Below are 20,041 nucleotides of genomic sequence, written 5' to 3'. Positions count from 1 at the left end.
TAAAAGTTGTTTATCCTTATTAGCCAAGACATCATCATTTTCATTCATTAAGTGCAGCTATGCCTGGACACCTGGTGCAGGAATCGAGCAAGTGGCAGTGTCAGTGCCAGTGGAGCAAACTACAGTTCTCATTTTTTATTGATAATTGAGATAGTTGGTGTTCTTATTGGGCATTTTGGTGGGTTTTTGGGCGGGTGTGTTGACAAAGCTAAGCGTACCTTTAAAAGCCTTCAGTAATGGTGGGTGTGATAGAGCCAAAAGTCTCCTAATATGTCCTCCTAATCAAATGATGAAATCCAGGGGGGCAGGTCAGACCAGAAGTCTGAGACTCCCAGGTCCTCCCACTACACTGAGCAGTGACTGTCATGTACCTGATTTTAGAGCCTGAGATGCCTAGGGTGGCCTCTTGACGATTCCCAACCAAGTACCCCTTGCAGTGAAGACAGGAACTGCTAGGGCAGTGAAAGGACACATGTGCAAGTCAGTTGGTTCAGCAAACTTGAACTTGGAGATGCTGAGGTTGGATGACCAGAAGCGAGGAGTCAGGTCACAAGCCAAGTTCGGTAACAGCCAGGCAGGTAGGTACAGAATCATGATCAGAATCCAGGTCAGAGATAGGTGGGGGTTGGCAACGTGGTGGCAGCGAGGTAAAAATCAACAGGCAGAATCTTAGTAGATAGTCCAGGTGGGGGTTGGTAATGCAAATTAATAGCAGACATAACAGAGAAGGGGAGTCCAAAGAAAAGTGTCAGATGTAGCTGGATCCAGTAGCAGGATCAGCAGGTTTTCAGGAGTAAGGAACACAGGAATCAGAGCTGAAGACAATCCAGGAATGAGGCTAGGCTAAGGTTTTAATAGGTGCCAGGGTCTGTGGGCGCACACTTGTGTGCGGCAGCACATGCGTAAGCATGCGCACATACATTACTGTCCTTCTAAGTCTCACTAAATTCCTTTGCTCAGGAGTATGTGCACATCTCTGCGCATGTGCACAAAAATAAATTTCTCTTTCGTTCACTGACAGACACAGCATCAAGTCTTCAGACAATTGGGCATATGCTCTTGCTCTCTAGGAGTAGGACTAGGCAGAAACCTTTTTGGTTACGCCCCTGGGGCAGTCCCAGAAGGTATGGTCGCGGGCTCTCCCCCGGGGAATGGTAGGCCCCCTTGTTTCCTTCCTCCCCCTTGTGCTTTCCCCTCCTCCTTGCAGGCTTCCCCTTTAAATTTGGATTCCCTCGTCTGTCTCCTGCCCCCCCCGGCCCCTGTTTGGGGGCATGGATGAAATTGGGTAGGGGGGCTACATGGTGCTGGGCTGGAGGAGCGGTGGGTTATGCCGCTGTCGGTCCCTGTTAGGGGTGTCTGTACCTGAGTGCTGCAGGGGGGTCCCTTCCTTGGGTCTGTAAATTTTTTCCCTGGGGTCCAGGGTCCCGTGCAGCACTGCGTGGTACCACCATTTTTTTGTGGTCTCCGTGATTCCCGGTTCGATGGCCATGTTTCTGTAGTTCAGCGGTCATGTTTTTGATTTTCTCATAGACTTGCATTGGCGGCCATTTTTCTGTAGTCTGAGACAGTGCTAAAACTGTGGGGGCCTCTAGTGTCAGGTCTGCATTACCTCTTCCTCTTTCCAACAGTGTGGCATATCATTTTGGTGCTTCCAGCTCGGGTGGTGAGTCTCTGGGGGTACACTAGCCTTCCTTGCAGTATACAGCGCCGCAGGTGCGCTCCTTCTTGTAGTGCCACAGCTCTAAAAGGGGCCTCCCATTAAAAAAAAATAAAAAAAAAATGCTTTTCTTTGCTGAGCATTGCAGTTCTTTGCTGAGCATTGCAGTTCTGCTTAACCCCTTACGGTCAGGGAGCCCAGGGAGCTCGTTTCACCACACGATCCACTCCTGGGAGCTGCCGGACCCTCTGGGTCTCAGTCTGTCCTGGCAGCCATGACGGCAGCCCTGCAGTCACTAGTAGCTAAAGTAGATATGGCTCTGCAAAGGAGACTTGGCAAGAAGCGCCCCCCCTCACCTGTACCCTCTGCTTCCTTAGATTCTGAGGCAGACGAGTGTCAGCCCTCTGGATCTGTGTCCACGCACGCAGAGTGCTCTAATAGTGAGGATAAATCCTCCTCCTATGCAGCCACGCATGAAAAAGCACTGGTGGAGGCCCTGATTGTAGCAGTGTGGGAAACTTTAAAGCTGGCCTGGGAAGTGGCAGGCATCTTGAGGTGGGCAGAAAGATATGTTTCGGCCCTCTCTGCTGTGCACATTCCGGGGGTAGAGAATTGGCAAGCGGACTAATCGTGTCAAGGTCTCGGGATCCTCTGGCCGACACTGCAGATGCTCTGGTGGCCCCTTAGGGTCAGTATCGTCGGATTTATGCCTTTCCTCCAATTCAACTTCTGTCAAGACTGCTATGCAGAATCCAGGTAGAAGGAATTGCAGTCATTCGAGTGGCACCAGACTGGCTTCGCCGGTCCTGGTACCCAAGCCTGGTAAGGCTGGTAGCAGACGTCCCTTGGAAACTTCCTCTCAGGGAAGATCTTCTGTCTCAGGGGCCAATCTTCCATCCTGCTTTAAGGTGGCTGGCTTTAACAATGTGGCTATTGAAAGCCAGGTGCTGAAAGACACGGGGCTGTTGGAGTCGGTGATTCCTACGCTGTTGAGGGCTAGGAAATCTACTTCCAGGAAGGTTTATCATCAAGTTTGGAAGGCGTATATTACTTAGTGTGGGTTGCAGGGGGTTTCTCCTCGCTCCTTTTCTGTGTCTCACTTGTTGAAGTTTCTGCAATTGGGTGTAGATCAACGTTTGGCTGTGGGCACCATCAAGGGCCAGATTTCCGCCTTGGCTATTTTTTTCAAAGGCCGTTGGCGGCCAAGTCCTTGGTTAACACTTTTGTGCAGGGAGTTTGCCATCTGGCTCCTCCAGTGCGATCCCTGGTACCTCCGTAGGATCTCAGTTTGGTTCTGTCGGTGCTTAAAAGGCTTCCCTTTGAAAATATTTGAGAAATTCCTCTGCTCACTCTGTCGCAGAAGGTGGCTTTCTAGGTAGTTATTACTTCCGCATGTCGCATGTCGGAGTTGGCTGCGTTGTCCTGTCGGTCACCTTACTTGGTGATTCATAGGGACAAAGTAGCGTTACAACCCTGTCAGGCGTTCCTTCCTAAGGTTGTCATGGGGTTTCATTTGAATGAAGACATTGAGCTACCATCCTTATGTCCTAAGCCTAAATATCCTAAGGAAATTGCCTTACATTCCTTAGATGTGGTAAGAGCGATTCGGCTTTACCTGTTGTGACCATTTCCAAGTGGTGCAGGCCTACTCCATTAAGGGTCAGGTTCCTCCTTTCCCTGTTAAAGCGCATTCTACGAGGGCTCGTAGTGCCTCCTGGGCCTTCCGTCATAAGGCGTCAGTGGTTCAGGTGTGCTATTTGGTCGTCTGTACATACATTCACAAAAAAGTGGATGTACTTGCATCTTTGGATGCAGAGTTTGCCCGCAAAGTTTTGCAGGCTGCGGTTGCGGAGGCTTCCGCTTCTTGAGGGTGACATTTTTTTCTGGTGGTGAGCTCCAGTTGTTCCTAGTTAAGCTCCTGTTGTTACCTGGTTGGCTATGTTTACACTTGTTGGGAATTCTGTGTTTGCTGTGTTTTTCCCCACCCCTCATGTTTCACTGCTTTGGGACATTCCAATGATCTGAAGACTTAAAGCTGTGTCTGTCAGTAAACGAAAGAGTTCTCTGAGTTCACTGACAGATACAGCACCCGCCCCTCTTTTAGGGTTGAGTTATTTGTTCTTCTGACACTGCTTGTTACAAACTGGGGTCCTACAGCAGGAAGTGATCGTATACCCTCTGGGACTGCCCCAGGGGCATAACCAAAAAGGTTTCCGCCTAGTACTACTCCTAGAGAGCAAGAGCATAAGCCCAATGGTCTGAAGACTTGAAGCTGTGTCTGTCAGTGAACCTCAGAGAAAAGGATTTTACGGTAAGACAAAAAATCCAGTTATTTGCTACACAAGGTTCCTGTCAGTGACATAATTATGTCACTGCTCAGTGTAAAAGGAACTACACAGGGGATTTTCCAAGACTGTTGTCCAGGGGATTACCGGGCATAGCAGCCACTGAGGTTACTAAATAGAAAAAAAGGGAAAAAAGAGTCCTTCCTATGACTTATTCTCATTGGAGAAACACCTGTATTGAAAAACATTGCTAAAATGTAAAGATATGGCCTTTGTATTCATGACAAAAGTTTTCTTCCTTGAGTTTGGTTTTATGGAAGTCTATTCATTATGAATAGACTGCCACACACTATGTTAACATGAATAGACACTACTGTCAGTGCCATGGGTGCCACTTGCAATGAATGGCACCACACTGCACTAAGATCCATGTTATGGCACGTTTTAGCACATGTTACCACAGCGCATATGTCTGTATGGGTCGTCATTTTATATAGATTTCATCCCACTTTCTGCTGAGCTCCAAGACAGGAAGTGAAGGAAAATTGACCCAATGGGACACAGGCAGCAGTAAGAAAAAACTTTACAGGGGTTATACCAATTGCTTACTGTTTACAAAACCAAAAAACAAAAACAAAAGGAAAGTTTTGGCTTTAGAAATACATTGATAATACACAATCGCTGCAATAACTATTTCATATTTGCAATAACTATTTCACATTTGCAATAAATGTCCAGGTGCAATTTTATTTGCACACCACTGCTGTAAAAAGAAAACCGTTCAGGTATGCCTTGAGAAAAAGCCTGGGGGGAATTATGGTAAAGCTCAGAAACACACTTTGGAACTTTGCTCTTTGTAATACCATTCATACTGTTTGCAGGTGATACTTTGGATCGATCCCACTTATTCCTCTTGCATGGTGATCCGCGGGCACAGACGTGGACAGATATTACCAATCAGGTTGTGTTACAGACTACTCATATTTACGCCCACTTCCAGGTGGATCATTTCTCTTGGTGAGTATATTGCATGAAAGTAATTGTAGCTGTATTAGTGCACTTGCAACAACACAGTTAGGCACTATCCATGATCCCTTTTTTTTTTATTTACACAGTTATTTAAACAGTTATTTTAAATAACTTTTGAAGTACATTTAAACAGTTATTTTTTAAGGACCTGCCTCCTTCTTGCCTGGTCTTTTTTTTCTAAAGCAGAACTTCACCCAAAAGAGGAAGTTCTGCTTGTTTGTACCCTCCTCCCTCCACTGCCACATTTGGCAGTTATTTGCGGGGTACCTGGTTTTGACAGATACCTGCTCCCACTTCTGGTCAGATTGCTATGGTCGACTACCTCCTCCTCCCCCCACAGCCTTCTTGGACACATCACAGGTCCCAGAAGACTGCGGGACCATTCACAAAACGCAGTGCAGCTTACGCATGCGTAGTAGGAAACTGTCTGAAGCCAGAAGGCTTCAGTGCCGGTTTTTCTTACCTATGATGCCAGCGCCTGCACCCGAAGCCAATTGAAGAATCGACTTGGGTGAGGACATCACCGGATCCTTGGACAGGTAAGTGTCCTTATGTTAAAAGTCAGCAGATACAGTATTTGTAGCTCCAGGCTTTTAATGTTTTTGGGGAGACTGGAGCTCCTTTTTAAATTAAGTGCTTTCATTAAAGAAAAAGAGTACACAGACAAAAATAAAGAGAACAAAATAATGAAAGACATGCTCAGTATATTGTATTACAGTGGTTATAACAGTGTGTCTGTCTGGTTTTTGCCAGTAACTTTACACCCTAGGACAGGACCGAGTAAAAAACTGTGGAACACCTACAACAGGAAAAGGACTAAGCAGGGTCACTTTTAGCCTGAAACATAGGGATAATATTTGAGTGTAATAATATATAAAGCTGGGTGCATTGGTAAATGTGATGGTCTCTCTTTGAGCTTTGCATTCTTTTTTTAATCTTTCCCAAATATGAACAGTGCAGAAATCACATGCAAAAAGCTATAACTGAAATCACATATTAAAAATACATAGATTCACTTGGCTCAGCAAGGTCCTGGGGGAGATCCTGTGGTTTGTGTGTGGTTTTATCGATGGACGCTGAAAAAGCCTTCAATAGGGTTAATTAGATTTACATGACGGAGGTGCTCCGTGCATGGCAATAGGATACCTGGGTGGATCTTGGCACTATATAGCAGTCCTGGAACAAAGGTGAAGGGTAAAGGAATGTGGTCAGGGCCCTTCCATATACATAACAGGACCAGACAGGGGTATCCACTATCTCAGTTGCTCTTTGCATAGTGCTGGAGCCCCTCCTTAGGAAGGTCCACAATAACCAGGATATAGGTGGGGTTAAAATTGGGTCCGTAGAGCATAAACTGTCTGCTTACGCAGACTATCTCCTTTTCTATATCAGTAGGCCTCGGATTTCCTTGCCTGTGCTCTTGGTGGAATTGCGTAGATTTGGTAGCATGTCCAACTTAATTGTGACAAGTCTGAGCTTCATCCCATTCATGTTAATGCGGAGATGGCTAATGTCCTTAGACATTCCTTTCAGCTTAAATGGAAAATTGCCTCCCTAACTTTTTGGGGTACCCATATTTCCCCTGATCTGAGGGTTCTATATGACAATAATTATGGTAGACTCCTAGAGCAGATTTCGGGAGACTTAGACACGTGGCATGGCTACCCCCTGACAGGGTTTGGGTATATAAAACATACTCAAAATTAATATTCTCCCTAAGATCATATATTTGCTGCATACTATATCAATTCTTCCACAATCCTTTTTTAAAATATTAAAAAGATCTTTCTTGAAGTTTGTCTGGCATGATAAACAACCCAGACTCTCCATAGACATATTACGGAGACACAAAAGGGATGGCGGGACAGGATTGCCAGATGTATCTATGTATTACAAAGCGATAACCCTAGTACGTATCCTAAACTGGACCAATGACGCCTCTAGGAAACTTTATGTCCCTCTTGAAAAGTATTTATCAGGCAGGAACTTCGCGGGGGCACCATGGATACCGGCGGGTAGCAGGGGTCTCTCGGACTGGACCTCCCCCTTAACTAGGACAACTCTCAGGGTGTGGGACAGATTAAACGCTCAGGGTGGATACGCCGCCAGGATGTCCCCATTGGTCCCCCTTGGGGGTTTCCCGTGGTTTTCCCCTGGGGAGGATATCTGTTTTTTTTTTCCGTTCCTGGGGGATGGAGGGGAAAACGTTTTGCGCTAAATTGGCACTTGATGGGCGGTTACTGCCATTAGACACCCTTTGATCCCACTATGGTGACTTCCCAATGTCATCATGGAGATACAGACAATTGACTGACTTTCTTTCCAAATTACAGCCATCACCATGTCCAATGGGTTCACTACTACCTTTCGAATCTTGGTGTGTGCGACCCGCAGACTCTAGGCATCTACTATCTCACATGTATAAATTGGTGCTTGGGAGACCCTAACGAAGAGCGCCGTATTATATTAAAGAATGGGAAAGGGAGTTGGGAATAGAGTTTGCACCTCTACAGGTAGTGAAGATTATGCATTTGGCCCACGTATCCTCATACAAGTTCCTGGCTCGGTGGTATAGAACACCCTCTCTCCTCATACAAATGTTTCCAGGGTCTGACCCCAATTGTTAGCGCGGCTGCAGCCAGCGTGGTACATTCCTCCATCTTTGGTGGGATTGCCCAGGGATTAAGACCTTTTGGGATTCAATAACTCCCTGGATTAGGAAAACATCCATACGACCAGTCAAGTGTACCCAGCTTCAGTTTCTCTTCAATGATGTCAAGTCCTCTGTTAAACGTTAAAAAAAAAAAGTATAACACCCTATTTGTTGAATGCAGCCAAATGCCTGATTCCAAGGTACTGGAAACAGGCCACTTGCCCCACAGTGGCTGAGTGGAAAAAATAAGTGAACCACATCATGGGAGGTGAATGATGGGTGTTTACTGTTAACGACCAGTTAGACCGCTTCCGTGACATATGGTGAGGGTGGATGTATTATTCTGAAGAGATCCCTGATGTCTAAATGTAGCCATTACACATTGGCAACTACCCCCTTGGACTCTCACACCAACCACACTAAAGACTCCCTATATTATAACCAACTTAGCTTGCACAAATTTTCTTGTCTGTGCTCTGAGGTATTGCCCCCCGATTCCTCTCCCACCCCTTTTTTTCTGTTTTCTTTTCCTCTCTTTTGAATATTCTCCTTTTTGTTAATTATTATTGTCTAGTTGTACCTGTCCAACATTTTACAATGTTCTATACGCATATGGGATGTCCCAAAGCAATGCTTCTGAGGTAAGGGGGAACACCAAAAAATACCGCCATCTGACCCCAAAAAAAGTATTACACAGCTGCCTGCAGAACACTGCGGCCAAATGCAGATTCCTCCTGGGTCCCAACATCCACTCGATAGAAACGAGAGAACGTATGCCCCAACGACCAGGTCGCGGCCTTGCAATTCTGAGCCATAGAGGCTTGATGGTGATATGCCCAAGAGGCACCTACTCCTCTTGTAGAATGTGCCTTTACAGGAAAAGGTGGAACTTTCCCTACTAGATCATGCGCCTGGGTAATAACCTGGCAAATCCAAAAAGAAATCATAGATTTAGATGCTGCCAACCCCTTTCTGGGGCCTTTTGGCAGCACAAACAAGCTCTCGGTCTTACTAATTTGAGCTGTTTCCTGTAAGTAAATCTTAAGTGCACACATTACATCAAGAGAATGCAATAACTTTTCCTCCTCTGAGTGAGGATCTGGAAAAAAGGAAGATAGTATAATGTCCTGATTCAAATGAAAGGCGGACACCACCTTGGGCAAAAAACCTGGGTGTGGATGTAAAATAATCCTATCTTGATGAAATATCAAGAATGGCTCTTTACAAGAAAGAGCTGCTAGTTCCGATACCCTTCTAGCTGAAGTTTCAAAAAGACCAGTTTTCTGGTCAAAAGAACCAGGGGAAACTTGCCCCAGAGGCTCAAAAGACTGTTTTGGAAAACTGCCAACACCAAATTTAAGTCCCAAGGACATAATGGTGGCTTCACAGGCGGAAGCAAACATAACATTCCCTGGACGAAGGTCTGAACCAACTAATGGGAAGTGATCAGTTCTTGGAAGAAAACCAATAAGGCTGAAATCTACCCTTTGATACTGCTTAAGGCTAATTTCATATCCACTCTTGCTTGAAGGAAGGCTAGAATTCTCCCAATTATAATTGTGGGGATGCCATTTCCTGGCCTCACACCAGGCAGTGTAGGATTTCCAGACTCAGTAATAAATGTTTCTGGAGACTGGTTTATCCATTTATCTGTGTATGAACTGCAGGGCCAGATACATCACGCTCCTTCACAATTAGGGCTTCAATAGCCAAGCTGTCAAATTTAGAGACTGTACAGCAGGGTGAAATATCGGACCTTGAGAGAGTAGGTTTGGACGCAGTAGAAGGGCCCAAGGCCTCGTCACTGCCAATCTCTGGATTTGTGCAAACCAAACCCTCCTCGGCCATGCCGGAGCTACCAGAATCACTGGTTTCCCCTCTAGCTGGATTCTGCGCAATAGACGCGGTATCAGCTGCACTGGAGGAAAGGCAACTATCAGGGAATACTCCTCCCAAGGAGTCACCAAAGCATCACCAAAGTGTGAGTGGATCCCTGGTCCTGGACACAAATTTCTTCAACTTGTTGTTGAACCTGGATGCCAACAGATCTACAAATGGTACCCCCCCCCCCCCCTGCGTAGGCAGATTGATTGAAAAATCTCGGGGTGTAATGACCATTCCCCCGGAAACATCTGTTGACGACTCAAAAAGTCTGCCTGCCAGTTCTCTATTCCTGGAATAAAAACTGCTGTCAGGCATGGCACAAACTTCTCTGCCCAAGACAGGATGAAGTCCACCTCTTTCTGGGTTGACTGACTCCTTGTGCCTCCTTGATGGTTGATATAAGCCATAGCCATGGCATTGTCGGATTGTACCCAGACAAGGTGACCCTGAAGCCTGGACGTTCAGAATTTCAAAGCCCGACTGACTGCTTGAATTTCCAAAATGTAGACCTTTCTCTACCCAAGACCATTTCCCCTGGACAGTGGCTTCCTCCAGAACTGCTCCCCAGCCGGAGAGACTGGCATCTGTAGTGACTAATTTCCAAGTCACTGGAATAAAGGTTTTCACTTTTTCTAGATTTCTGGTCAATAACCACCAATTTAGACTCTGACTTACTCTTGATACCAGAGACATGGATCGGTCCAGAGACTGAACCTTTCTGGTACAGGCTGACAGAATGTTGTTCTGTAAGGGTCAGGCATGGAATTGAGTATAGGGCGTTGCCTTGAATGCAGACACCATCTTTCCTAGTAACATCATGCAAAGGCGTATAGAAGGATATCTCTGCCTTACTAAGCACCGAACCTGATCCTTCAGGTCTGCGACCCTTCTTGCTGGCAAGAATATCTTTGCCTGTGCTGTGTCCACAAGAAGACCCAGATATTCCAGATGCTGGACCAGCTCTAATGCTGACTTTACCAAGTTCAGCATCCAAACCAGGCGTACTAGGAACTGTACTGTCTGGAGGACATTTTGGCTTAGAACCGAAGCTGATCGATCTATTAATAAATATTATTACTAGTATTAAGGATTATCCCTCAGGACCTTAGAAGAGCCAATACTGAAGCTAGGATCTTTGTGAAAACTCTTGAAGCTGTGGCTAACCCGAAAAGCAGGGCCACAAACTGAAAATGATGATTCTCTATTGCAAAGCGTAGGAACCTTTGATGAGCCTGGAATATAGGCACGTGAAGATATGCACCCTTGATGTCTATGGATGCTAGAAATTTCTCTCCCTGCAGGGAGGCTACGACTGAACGAATTGACTCCATCCGGAAAGTACAAACGTTCAGAAACTGTTTTAACGCTTTGAGATCCAGAATAGGTCTCACATCTCCGTTTGGTTTGGAACTAAGAACTGGTTTGAGTGAAAACCCTTGAACTTTTCGTCCTCCGGAACCTCTATTATCACTTTTTGAGCCTTCAGCTGGTCCAATGCCAGAAAGAGAGACCTTCTAGGGGATCTGTTGGTAAACTTGACCTTATAAACCGGGGATACAGGAACACTCGAAGATTCCAGTTTGTACCCCTGTGAAATGGTGGAGATAACCCAGTTGTCTTGGATCGATTCCACCCAAACCTTTGAGAACTGCCGCAGCCTCCCCCCCCCCCCCCCACCCACGTCTGTGGCGCCTCTTCACAGAGAGAGTGCTTAGTAGAAGACTTGGCTGATTTCTGGGCCCAGGGCTTTTTCTGACCCTGCCCTGAAGACTTGGTTACGGATCCAGATGGTTGAGGCCGTTGCCACTGACTGGAAGTAGAAGCACTGGTACTATGAGTGCTAGGGATTTTAAAAGAAGGACGCTTGCTCTTCCTCTTTATGGGTAGATCTTTTGGGTATACTTATCCAGATCATCACCAAAAAGGCATTCTCCCTGAGGGAAGCCAGCCAGTAGTTTTTTACATGGTAATTCCGCAGACCAATTTTTTAACTAAAGGATTCTGCGCATATGCACTGTAATCAAAGCAAATCGTGACATTTGCCTTATGGAGTCCGTAAGAGCATCCACTGCAAAACATAAAGTGCGAGGTAGATCTGACAGATCTTCCACGGACTCTCCTTGAGAAGGAACTGTCTTGGCCACTCGCTTCACGCGGTCTTTCAAATACTGACAAACTCCTATGGCTGCTACTGCTAGTTGTATTGCAGAACCTGCAACGGCAAAGGAGGCTTTCAATAAAGATTCCACTTTCTTATCTGCTGAATCTTTAAAACCTGGGCATTATCCACAGGACAGGTTAAACTCTTGTTAACCGCAGAAATAGAAGCATCCACAGAGGGTATATTCCATTTCTTAGTAAACATTTCCTCCATAGGATACAATAAAGAAAACCTTTTGGGAGGAACAAAAATCCATAAAGATGGTCCCAATCTTTATACATTTCTTGCTTCAAGAGCGGATATATGGGAAACGTCTGAGGACTATGAGTAGGGCGCAATGAACCTAGAGAGGAAAAAGAGGACTTCAGCTGTCCCAAGGGGAGGGAATTTGTATCCAGACTGGACCATTTCAGTAAGCGACTGAATAAACAATCTCTGGGTCTGAGAGGCAGATAGAGACTCCACTGACCCTGACTCCCCAGAAGTGGAAAACTCAGCTTGACCTTCTATAGGGTCATCAACAGCTACGTCTTCCATATCCTTTGCCCAATCCTGAACTGACTCAGGGGGTGGCTCAGGTGAGGGAGATCTATCAAGTTTCTTCCCTTGAGATGCTGCAATGATACCAACAATCCTACCCTCAGGGCTGGCCAATGCCACAGCCAAATCGTCCTTAGTGACGTAGGTTGCGGCAGAAGTACTAGGAGTAGCTACTATGCCTGACAACCGTAATGCTACAGATTGGCAAGATGCCCCTGGCTCTCCAGGAGGAGCAGACACAGTGGAAACATGGCTAGGACCTTCAAGGCCTGACTTTTCTAACTGTGCCCCCCCCCCCCCCTCGGGTCCTTTTTCGGGCAGACATTGCTTTAAAGCAAGACAAACTTGAGGTACTATCTGGAAGTGTATTTAAGGATAGTGCCAAGCTTATACAACTTAATGCACACCGCACTGATTATTCCCAGATACAGGACCTGTTTGGGCCAGTAACATAAACCCACAGTGACGTATGCAACCCAGCTGTGCTGCACTGTGTCCCTTTCAGCCTATGACAGAGGCTAGTGTGTTGGAAACAGTTCCTTACAGAACGTGCCCATTCATGCATGTGCGGCGTGACACGTGGCGTCCACGTGCACGCCATTTGCGTTAGAACACGGCCACCACGCGGTGTACGCCGATTCCTGCGTGTGCATATAGGCCTACGCCATAGACACGCGATCAAGGCAGAGACGAACATGCAGACGCTTATGCGCCAGGGCGACCACAACAAACATATGGGGTGAGAGCAGTTGAGGCTGAATCTTGTTTGTTTCACATTATGTTTACCCTGAGCTGATCACCTCAAATAGTGTCAACTGTGACAGTCAGGCAAACAAACCAATGATTTAAATCAAGCTTTGCAATAATCCCATAACAGCCACAACAAGATGTAACTTGTAATCATAACATCCACCTCATGGAGAGATACATATGGCACATGGTCTCTGAAACAGTGCATAAAATATTTGCAATTATGCTAGCAATTTTTACGTTTTAAGGTTTGCTGAATAAGTAAATATTTTAAAATGGACAAACCAGTCCTGCCGCAGGATTCTGTTTTGAAACAGGAATCCACTCTTCACCCATCATGGCGAGCTTTGTCTTGGTGACCTTCAAGGACTGGGTCCGCTTATTTTAGATGGGTCACAGCCTTGGACCTAAAGAGCACCCTGCACTATGGCTCTGTGTCCTGTGATGTATGAAAAGAAATCGATCTATGCCGCTGATGAAAAAATTACAAATTAAAAGTTAAAGAATTCTGGTCTTGGCATTTTTTATAGTTAGGTTGGACCAGCATTGTAACTATGCATATAGCATACCACTGCGATCTCTCTAGAAGCTGCAAACCACTGTAGTAGACACATAGCATCATAGGGAAAGGTCAGGACTTCCACAAGGTGCTATTGCTGCACCATTGGGAATATTTTGCTGCATTTTCTGCTCAAGTGTGAGGTGTTGTAGGGGATAGGAAGTGAGGCTGAATCCCTGTAATGTGATCTTAGACAGAAGACAAAGGTTCTGGCCTTTCTCTATTCTATCAAACATGAAAAAAATATGTTCCACTTTAATGTTAAACCACACATATTGCAGTAACATATTCTTAAAATGTATGTGTGATTTTTGTTATTTATTTGTTTTTAAGGTATTGGCTGTGGTATACCACAAAATCTTATGTGGGTGAGTTGGCTAAAACTGTGTATCAGCGACTACGTATGTACCAAGTAAACTTTGTTGCTCTGCAGAGGAAACGAGACCCAGAACAAGTGTTGCTGCAGTGCGTTCCCAAACATAAGGTAATGTTTCTTTCATAATACAGTAAATGACTCCACAATTTCGCTATCCTTTTATCTTCCAGATTCCTCACTGAAGGTTTTAGTTAAAAATAGGCTTATTTTCCACAAAGAATATATTTATACGCCAGTGCATCTTTTTAATTATATCACTAACACATAAGTACAAAACACTTCTCTACTTGAAGCAAAATCCTAGAAAAAAACAGCTTAAGGGCTCTTTCAAACGGCCGCTCCGCTTGTCCGCAAATCATCCTATTTTTTTGCGGATGATTTGCGGACATAATGTAAGTTAATGGCACTGCGGATGTCAGCGGAATACCATCCGCTGACATCCGATTTTCTTCCTTTCAGTTCTGTTCCGTTTTTTGGAACGGAACAGAACCCTATTTTTTCATCCGTTCAAAAAACGGAAAGGAAGGAAAATCGTATGTCAGCGGTGTCATCCGCTGACATCCGCAATGCCATAGACATACATTATGTCCGCATATCATCCGCAAACGGATGGGATGATATGCGGGCACACGGAGCGGATGACAGAAATGTCATCCGCTCCGTGAAAAAAAAAAAAAAAAGTCCTGCAGCGGAGCTTTCACACGGAGCGGCCGTGTGAAAGAAGCCTAATACACAGTTGAATAACATATTTGTTTACTGTTTTACTTGCCAAAGTATTTGATGTAGCATTTAAAGGGTTCACACAAAACCATTTACTACGGACAGGGGTGCTTACAAAGATCATCTTTTATGTAAAACCTTTGTCACAAAAGGACAAAAAAAAAAACAGTTTGCTGTAACTGCTTATAAAGTGTTAGCTGAAGTTCATATTCAATTTGTTAGTGTATCTATTTTTTAAATTCCTTTTTTTTACATAAAGTCATGGAAAGTACAAATATTAATGAGATACATATGATTATGCCATCAATACAATCTCTAGCATAAAAAAGATAACAGAGACCACTAAGAAAATAATCCCAGAAGGGATGTCTAATAAAACAGGCCAGTTCCATGACTTAAACATGGATAATCCTGCACAATTATTTTGCAGGGAAAAATACATTTATTGACCTTAAAATGGGAAAGGCGCACATTGCAGGATCAAATAAATATATTAACCATTTCACACAGTATACATAGTTTTTTTAGTGTATCCAATTATGCTAGAGCATCTAACACTCCTCTCCCCCAAGATTAACAATGCTGCAGTCCAAAGGTGCCCCTGTGCTCCTTCATCCAGAATGAAGGCACTCTAATACAGGAGGTGTGTTATTTGCCAGATCACCAGGTGAAAACAGCCTAAGAAATGAAAACAAATGTAGTGACCACGTCTAATGATTGGTAGGCTGGAATGTATTACATTTCTCTATTCATTTATGGACACAGCTCCAGAATTGTCTTAACCATTAGGTTATGCTGCCCCCTACAGAAGTAGGACACTAGGCAGGAAAAAGCTTTACCACTCCTATGGGACAGTCAGAGGGGATACACTCCCACACTCTACTATAGGCATTCAGTTTTTTTTCCTGCCTAGTCAGGAGTAAGGACCTAGTTCCTTGCTGGAATCAGCATTTTTTTTCCTTTTTAAATTGAATTTTTTCCTCTTCTTTTTTTGTTTTCTGTTGTGAGAACTACAGTCAACTGCTGGACTGGGCGACGGACGGATATTCTAGATCTCCACAGTCCAGGCCAGCGAGCATGCGCAGGCCTCTGGACGGGGGCTGGCCTGCGAGTTAAACGTCTCGCTTGGGCACATGCCTCTTGGCCCGCAGCATCCCATTCCGATGGTGCAATGGTCTGCCCGGAGCAGTGCTCACCCGGTTCCATGGTGTGGTAAGTAGTGTCCCCCCTTCTCCCCTGATGGTCTTTCGGGGTGGACGTAGGCCCCTCCCTGGGACGGTCGGACTCCCAGGTCCCCTCCCCCCAGTCCCTCTAAACGGTCACTGTGGGTCTTTCAGCAACCCTCGCCCCCGTGTGCAGTTTTGAGCTGGCTTTGCCACTTGCTCCTATGGGGGGTTGGCTTTAGTTACTGCTGACCAGGCTGCCGATGCTGACCGGGTTTTTTCTGGGGCGCAATGGGGGGTTGAGCATGGTTCCCTGCCATCCTGGGGGTTGGTGACTAGGGCAGGGATGTCCTCGGGGCTCACTGTAGCGGTTGTTGACCTGGGAAAGCGGATATTCTACTAACCACGGGTATGCGCCCCAAGTGGCTGGATCTGGCCTAAAATTGGCGGAAACCTATGTGAAGCGGCCCCTGGGTGGTCGGATTCACTGGGGCGGGGCACCCTCAAAATTTAGACTGTGGCCGAGTTGGATGCCGTCATTAGGGGGTGGCCTCAGTGGGTCTAGCTGACGCCCCATACTCCCCCCTTGGGCATCTGCTGGACTGAGGATCCATGATATTTGTGGCTGGGCCCCCACAAAAATTTAGGCTATGGCTTGCGGGCTGCTGGGCCATATGGTCAGCTTGGCACCTCCCTTGAACTGGGAGGCGCTGTGGGGCCGCTTCACTTTTAGTGACAGTCTTGCCGCCATTATTGTGTGAGCGGGTGTACCCTGCCTGCACGTCTGCATCACAGCGGTGCGGCCTACCTATAAGGGGGCTATGTTATTTTATTCTTCTATGGTGGCGACCCCCTTTTCTTTTTTGTTGGGTCTTATAGGTGGTCCATTTGTGGACCCTTGGCCGGCGCCCCCTTGCAGGATCGCAGTCAGCGGTCTCTCCTGTTTGTTATGTTTTGGGATGAGCTTAGTATGTAGTGACCCTACTGAGTCTGCATCCATGCACTTCAAGTGCTCTGTTAGTGAGGATGATTCCTTTTCTACTGCATCTGCGCATGAAACAGCGCTGGTGGATGCACTGATTGCATCGCTGTGGGCAACTTTAAAAATGGAGGAAGCAGCTGCTGCTGCGTCGGAGGCACCGGTCCCCTTTGGTACCCGCAGCTCCCCAAAAGCGGCAAAGGTATTCCCTTTTCCTGCCTATTTTGACAAAAGAGTCAGTGACCTAAATGCAGTAGGTCGGTGCCTAAGTGTTTCGCTAGACAGTATCCCTTTGAAGAGTTCCTGTTAAAAGAGTGGACAGTTCCACCCGTGGTGGATTCTCAAGTTCCAGGCTGAATAAATCCATTCTAACCTGGTGGAGGAGTCTCCGGCTTTTAAAGACCCCTTTGACAGGAGAGCCAAGACTTAGGTCCGCCACATGTTTACTGTGGCCGGTTCGGTCCATAAGCCGATGTTCACCATGGCATTGGTGTCCCGGATTTTAATAGAATGGGCAAAGCTTTTGTGCCAGGATCTGGAGGGGAAACGGCTTCCCCCTGCCCGTGCGGAGCTGGCGGACCAGGTGGTCCAGGGGTTGCAGTTTGTCTGTGATGCCTCTCTGGATACAGCTCCCTTCGTTTCTAGGCTGTCCATGACTGCGCATGATATGGATGATATCATTAAGGGTCTTATAGGGGGGAAGACTACTCTTCTTCCACAGGCTGCCAGGGGCAAGGAGTCTCATCGCAGATGTAAACCCCATTTTTTCTCTGCTCCAATGCGGCCTTTTTGTCTCTCAGGATCTCTCAGGATCTCAAGACAAATGGGGGGGACGTCTTCGCTTCTTTCCGGACCCATGGACTTCTCTGATTCAAGACAGGGGGGTCCACGAGCTGATTCGGTCCGGCTACAAGATGGAGTTTCAGTCTTATCCTCCAGTGAGGTTCTTTCCTTCCAAACTGCCTTTGTCTTCAGACCGCCTGCGGGGTCTCTTTGAGGCGGCGCAAGACTTTCTACTACAAGGGGTTATTGTTCAAGGTTTCTAGTCAAACCTGTTTACAGTTTTCAGCAAGGAAGGCAAAGTACATCTAATCCTGGACCTCAGGGCTTTGAACTGCTTTGTGTGGGTACAGAAGTTCAGAATGGAGTCCATTAGTGCGGTAGTGGCATCCCCACATCAAAGAACGCTTACCTTCATATTCCAATATAGGCCGGGCATCAGGGTTTCCTCTGCTTTCCCGTGGACGAGGAGCATCATCAATTCATGGCATTACCCTTTGGTCTCGCCTCAGCTCCTTGGGTATTCACAAAGTGTTGGCCCCCGTGTTGGCATTGTAGCGGCAGCGGGGGGATTGCGGTACTGGGTACCTGGATGTTCTTCTTCTACGAGCAGAGTCTTCGTCTGTTCTAAAGGACAACCTGGAAATTACTGTACGGACTCTGCAGGAGTTCGGTTGAAAATTGAACTTCCAAAAATCTGCTCTGGTTCCGTCCACCAAGTTGGACTATCTGGGTCTGACTCTGGACTCGGCTTCAGCCAGGGTGTCTCTTCTAGGGGAAAAAACTCCAAAAGCTGCAGGATGCGATTTGGCTCCTGTTGTCCAGCAGTCTGTTATCTTTCAGGACTTGCATACGGGTGCTGTGCCTGATGGTGTCTACCTTCAAGGCGGTTCCATTTGCACAGTTACACTCGAGACCTCTGCAAAGAGAGATTCTTGCCAAGTTGGACAAGAATCCACAGTCTCTAGATAATGTGATCCTGTTGAGTCGGGATACGAGAGGGTCCCTGATATGGTGGCTTCAGCGCTTCAACAGGGCAAACCCTCCCTTCCCCTGTACTGGACGGTGGTCTCCACAGTAACCAGCCTATCCGGGTGGGGAGGCGTTTTGGGCATGGTTGTGCTCAAGAGGTCTGGACTCTGGAGGAGTCAAGACTACCGAACAATATACTGAAACTTCGGGCGATAAGATTTGTCTGGCTCATTGGACAAATCGCCTTTAGGAGTGCCCGGTAAGGATTCAATGGGACAGTGCCATGATAAGAAGTGTCCTGGAGGCTCGGGAGGTAGCCGGCATTCCAAGGTTCAGCTGGGTCTCCAGTGGGGAACTCCCGAGGTGGACCTTCTCAACAAGAAGGTACATAAAATTGAGACAAGGTCTCGGGAGCCTCTGGCCGATGCCACAGACACACTGGTGGCTCCTTGGGGCAAGTATCATCTGATATACGCCTTTTCCCCCGCTAAAACGTCATCCTAGTGGCTCCAGACTGGCCTCGCCGGTCTTGGTACGCCAATCTGGTACGGCCGGTCGCCGATGCCCCTTAGAGACTTCCTCTCAGAGAAGATCTATTGGCCCAAGGGCCAATCTTCCATCCTGCTTTACAGTCGCTGGCTTTAATGGCTTGGCTGTTGAAAGCCAGGTGCTGAAGGATAGGGGGTTGTCTGAATTGGTGATTCCCACGCTGTTAAAGGCTAAAAAATCTACCTCTAGGAAGATTTACCATCGCGCCTGGAAGACGTACATTGCGTGGTGTGTCTCTTGGGGGTCATCCCCGTTCCCTTTCGGTGGCTAGGAATGTGGCATTCCTCCAACAAGGGGTTGAGCAGCGCCTGGCCTTGGGTACCATCATGGGCCAGGTTTTCCGCCTTGACTGTCTTTTTTTTACCGTCCATTGGCTACGCATTCTTTGGTTCGCACCTTTATGCATGGGGTTCGCCAAATGACTCCCCCAGTACGGTCTCTGTTGCCTCTGTGGGATCTTAATTTGGTGCTGTCGGTTCTCTAGTAACCACGTTTCAAAAATATTTGTGAGCTTCCTCTGCTTATATTGTCCAATAAGGTAGCCCTCTTGGTGGCTATTACTTCTGCACGCAGGGTGTCGGAGCTGGCGAAGTTGTCTTGTTATTCACCTTACCTGGTGGCTCACAGAGATAAAGTGGTGCTTCACCCTTGTCAGTCTTTCCTTCCTAAGGTTGTTTCTGGTTTCTGTCTGAATGAACGCATTATGTTGCTATCCCTGTGTCCTATGTCTAAACATCCTACAGGGATTGCCTTGCACTCTCTGGATGTTGGTCGGGCGTCAGAGTGTACCTTGTGGCAACTGAGTCATTTAGAAAATCAGCCTTACTGTTAGTCCTTACAGATGGACCTTTTCCAGATGAAGGTCGCAAGGTTTTGCAGGCCGTTGTCTGAAAGGACCTGGACCTCTTTGAGGGTGTATTTTGTTCAGATGAGCTCCAGTTGTTCCTGCTTGAGCTCCATGTTACCTGGTTGGCTAGGTTTAGC

At 46.6% G+C, this 20,041-nt stretch overlaps 1 protein-coding gene across 1 annotated transcript in view; it reads left to right on the top strand.

Annotated features, from left to right (window-relative positions):
* PIDD1 (p53-induced death domain protein 1) overlaps positions 1 to 20,041 on the top strand; it is a 77,273-nt gene that overhangs the window by 34,106 nt on the left and 23,126 nt on the right. Inside the window, exons 9-10 of the mRNA XM_082269851.1 lie at positions 4,824 to 4,959; positions 13,852 to 14,002. Of these exons, the coding sequence (XP_082125977.1) occupies positions 4,824 to 4,959; positions 13,852 to 14,002 (287 nt within the window). The remainder of the gene's footprint in view (positions 1 to 4,823; positions 4,960 to 13,851; positions 14,003 to 20,041) is intronic.

This window comes from Pelophylax lessonae, assembly GCF_965119305.1.
Source record: "Pelophylax lessonae genome assembly, chromosome: 10".
In the NCBI taxonomy this organism is placed as follows: Eukaryota; Metazoa; Chordata; class Amphibia; order Anura; family Ranidae; genus Pelophylax; species Pelophylax lessonae.
Note: the sequence above shows the minus strand (reverse complement) of the source record. Positions and strands in the feature narration are given on the sequence as shown.